Source organism: Euprymna scolopes, chromosome 43 (assembly GCF_053919585.1).
Source record: "Euprymna scolopes isolate OS-2025 chromosome 43, ASM5391958v1, whole genome shotgun sequence".
In the NCBI taxonomy this organism is placed as follows: Eukaryota; Metazoa; Mollusca; class Cephalopoda; order Sepiida; family Sepiolidae; genus Euprymna; species Euprymna scolopes.
The window spans coordinates 41,736,538-41,741,537 of record NC_136524.1 but is presented as its reverse complement, the minus strand read 5'-3'; the positions used below and the strand labels follow the sequence as shown (position 1 = coordinate 41,741,537).

General features: G+C 30.5%; 1 protein-coding gene across 4 annotated transcripts in view; it reads left to right on the top strand.

Moving 5' to 3' along the window:
* Positions 1 to 5,000, top strand: part of LOC145268304 (uncharacterized) — a 485,827-nt gene that overhangs the window by 379,786 nt on the left and 101,041 nt on the right. For all 4 annotated transcript variants that reach the window (XM_080123738.1, XM_080123740.1, XM_080123739.1 and 1 more), the window contains exon 3: positions 1,752 to 1,841. In XM_080123738.1, the coding sequence (XP_079979864.1) occupies positions 1,752 to 1,841 (90 nt within the window). The remainder of the gene's footprint in view (positions 1 to 1,751; positions 1,842 to 5,000) is intronic.

Here is a 5,000-nt window from a genome sequence, read left to right as displayed (position 1 = left end):
ATTTAAAGGTCTTCGTCTTATTAAGTTTCCGTGCTGGGCTTACCATCTCTTAGTTTGTTTAATGAAGACAGTATTAGACAACAATGGCTTTTGTCAATCATAAGTGTCGTTGGCTGATGTTGTCATTGAGGATGGGTCAGATGTTATTACATGATATTGTTGGATGTCAAATTTCAACGTTTAATGCGCCTTTTCTCCGTAGTATAATAAAATTTGACAGGAGTGTAAGCATAAAACATATTAAAGAAATATGAAATTTGAATAAACAGGCAAAGCACGATTTCATCAACAGATATACATATATATATATATATATATATATATATATATATATATATATATATATATATATATATATTATTTTATTTTATCAACAATTCCTTTCTGCTGCAAGTTTAGAATATAATTGTCTATAATACCAACTCAATTATAATCTCAGCTCAATGAATTTTCAAAAGAGTTTTCAGAGCATATATACGTAAATTGAATAAAATCACAACCTACATGAATAGAAATTCACTTTTTTTGGCGTTAAGCTCTTACAGCTGTTTCGTGGAAGGATGGACAATTACCTCTCGTACATAGAACTGTAAATCTTCCATCCAGTCACTCGTCAGAGACGCTTACAACTATTCCCAACAAGTTATTCAATCCGTTGTGAACACGTTTATATATATATATATATATATATATATATATATATATGTGTGTGTGTGTGTGTGTGTGTGTGTGTGTGTGTGTGTGTGTGTGTATATGTGTGTGTGTGTGTGTGTGTGTGTGTGTGACTTTGGTATCAATAAAACATACAACACTCCAACTTCATTCGTTTCTCTCTCAGCCACGTCCATACACATATAAAAAGTTTTAAAAACGCTGTTTAACCTATAAATGTATATTTGCGCATGCGTAAAAGAGCACGTGTGACGCTTTACGCCTCCTATGTTTACTTTTAACCCTTACCAGCTATATTTTTACCTGATTAAAAATTAAATCGAATTTATCAGACGGGTCCAAATCTTCTATGTATCTGTAGAGTAAAACTTGGCAGAGAAGTTTGGTAGAGACTGTTCCTTAGGCGCACACACACACACACACACAAACACACACACACGCACATACATACATATATTTTAACGATCTTGTTTTTAATCGACTTATTTATTTTATTGAATTGTACATGTGTTAAATGTAACTTGCCCCATTTTTTTTTCCTTTTCCTCACCCCGTTTTCCATCTTATTTTAGTTGCTTGAATTTACGCGATGGTTCACTTTTTATATATATATATATATATATATATATATATATATATATATATATATATATATATATATATACATACAATAGACCGTAATACAGTATATAATACACATGTATAAAATAAAATAAAACATTATAAATAACACCGTAAGTCGGGAAAATACCGTATCCTGGGGGTTTGGGAGAACATCGTATTCCATCTTGTAACCTGAAAAAAAATATTCTAGGGCCACCGTATCCCGGGGTCTACTGTATATAAATGTGTGTGTTGTTCTTACACAGATGATCTAGAAAACTTTGTATTATGCAATATCATACTTAAGCCAGCATTTTAAACGTTTGGAATGTTACTTTTTGCGAACTTATTTCTGTTTTCGCATGGTTTATTCATGTATTATTTTTGCTTACATTTTTATTTAGTGTTTTGTTTAGATTTTGTTTCTGTTTTTAAGCACTCAAACCTAACTCTCAAACATTTATCTTCAATTATAGATGACAAAAAAACGGGCCACCTCGAATCCCAGGAGGAATTTTTAACAAACTTCCGACTTAAACAGTTCCATTTCCCCACGGAAAGAACAGGCAAGACATTTTTTTTTATCTACAATTAATTCACAAAAAAAAGAAAATCCTTATTTATTTATTTATTTATTTATTTATTTATTTATTTTGTTGATTAAATAAAAGCAGGTTCTTCACAATTTGAAAATTAGAAAGAAAGAATATATGTCTACAAGGAGTATTTAAAAATATTCAATTTTATTCCTTAAAATTATTTCAAGAGTAATTTTTAATGCCTTATTTATTTGTAACTGTACTATGAATATGAAATGACAACGCTCTGTGTGTTTGTGCATATGTTTCGCTAAAAGTCCAAAACTAGCAACCACAAGATTGATATTTTTATTATTATAATATATATATACATTAAAAACAATATATTTATTATTTGAAGGTAAACTGGTTTTGTTAAAGAAAAAGAGAAAGAGAAAGAGGTTAGAATATAAATATATTACACGCACAGTTTTACTTCTATTTAATTTTTTATAACCCTAACCCGACGATGCAGGATATTCCGGCTAGTGTGTCATATAAGTAACTTAAATATATCCGATTTTGATTATACACTAGCATGACACGTTGCCCGGCGTTGGCCGAGGAAATATAAAAGAATGTTTAGTAAAAAAAATAGTACATATTTGAATTGCTAAGTACCTGTGTATCATCGTTGCCCCGCTAAAAATATGACACAAAAATATAAACGAATTAAACTATGATTATCTGGTGCATGATCCTGTGTGAGTCAGGTAGATTTGTGGCTGTGGATAAACTGATAAAATAATTAACAAATATTTTTAACAAAGAGAATTGTTATGTATTAAATAATTGAAAGCAGAACGAAATGGATAGTTTCTTAGGTAGGAGCATGTAATCTTCGAAAAGTAAATGATTGTTTTATCGAAACACCTGAAAATATGAAAATATAATTATATGACGCGAACAAATGTGTCTATTTCTGATCCAAAGCTGTTCTTACTATGAAATTGTGTTTAATTTAAGTGACTTAACAAGAATTTGTAAAATTTTAAACTGCCATTTAATTATCAATAATGAATAGTGGTGATTGTATGAGGTAAATCTATATAATGTTTACAGAAGTATAAAATAATGATAATTGATATTAATGCAATATGTTAAACTGCCCAGAAATAATATGTTTAAATAATTATGAGTCTAACGATAATCTGTTATGAGAAGTAGAAAATGTTTTTTATTTGCGGATGAATTCTGGAATAGTGACCGTTTCCAAAAATTAAAAAGTAACAAGAATTGATATTACACACTTTCAACATAACGAATTTTCTTAATATTTATTTATCAAAAAACAATTTTAAGCACTTGCGTAAATGTATTTTTTCAAAATATACCTATTCGGTGAAAAAAAAAAACACATTTCATTCAGTTCATGATTTTTGTTAATGAGCTTTAAATTGTTTACACATGTGAAATTGTTGGTAAAACTGAAAATCCATATTCATTGGTAGTGTAAATGTATGACCCCCTCCACAAAAGAGCTATTTAAAATTACAGAAGATTTAGTTCAGTTCAAAATATATTTCGTAAGCCTAGTGGGAGTGCCCTTATTTCTTTCCTGCAACCTCTTTCTCGCAGAAGAGACGTTGCGAGCCTGTCTCTGCTTTATCGTTATTTTCATGGCAAATTCTCGTCTTAGCTCCAATCTATGGTCCCCTCTCGCCAAACTTTCACAAGAAACACTCGTCTATCTGAAAACCCTATCAATAATTTCCCCCACTCTTTATATGTCCTAAACCTAAACGTAGATCCCATAAACAAAGCTTCTTTCTTGGAACTGCATCTCTGTGGAACTCTCTTCCATTTATCTGCTTTCCGGTCAACTACAATATGGTCATCTTCAAGTCCAACGTAAACAAGTTTTTGATGAGCCGTTCCCCTTAAATAATCCAATTTACTAAATTTCACACTAATAACAATTACTATGGCATTGCCCCATTGACCACTGTACGCTTATTAACTCTTGGCCTCGAGTGGCCTCTGAGCTTTGATGAGTGGTGACTCCTTTGTAAAAAAAGATCCTGATTTTATTAAATGAATGTATGTAATTGCTTTTAAATAATTAATTGCTAAACCAATTAATCATAAAGCAAAACGTTTTAATTTAATACTTTTTACGGAAAAGACTACGATGATACAGTATCTAAGAAAATCTAACTTGATTACCTGCGTAATAATAATAAAGAACGTTATTATCTAGAAACCCCGATTTAATATTGCTAGTGAAAGGCGTTTTGTAAGCATTATGTACATTCACCTAAAATTTGTCCGTAGTGGATAAAAGCGAATGATAATATCTGAAAAATATGAAGCAGATCCAGGCATCAAGCGTGAGCATATTAAATGATGGTGGATGTTTTAACAAAGCTATATTTTTCCCCTAAACGAGAATAACGTTTCCTATTTTATTATATATAGAGATAACTATTTAACTAATATGTTTACATATTTTCTTTAAAAAAATTTTTGGAGAGGGGGTAGGATTTTAGTTCACCCATGCAGATAACTAATATTTTTTAGATCGCGCTAAAAACAAAAAAAAAATCGATTACTATTGTCGACAAAAATTTAATTCATAAAAATGTGGTTAATATTATCACAGTTATTCAAACAGTCAAAATGTACTTGGTACAAGAATTTTAGTTGACTGCTTCAGATAACGAGCATAAACCAGACCGACGATTAAATAGTTCTCAAGAAGGAAAGTAAATTTATAATGAAATTAAAACATACTAAATTTGTGTTTATTTAGAATATTCTTGCTAATATTCTCATCTTGAGTGTTATTTTTTAACAACGTTTCAGTCGATGTTACTTCCTATTTTCTTCCGGCGTATCTTATTGACCTCTGCACAGAATTTTGAACGAAAACATTTATTTAATCCACGGGGCTAGCTCTCCTGATCTCAGCCATGAATGAGTAGAAGTCTTAAATAATTCAGAATTCTATTTCGAGTGTGGCACACATTGAGGATTGAACCTTGAAGTGAATTTAACCAATTTATCAACTACGTCTCTGTTCCTTGCGGACAACTTTTACAAGTTACACGTGAAGATCGTGCCAAAAGTTGTGCGAATAATCCTCAAGATGAGAGCAGTTGTCCGAAGAATACCAATAATATGTTATATATATATATATATATATAT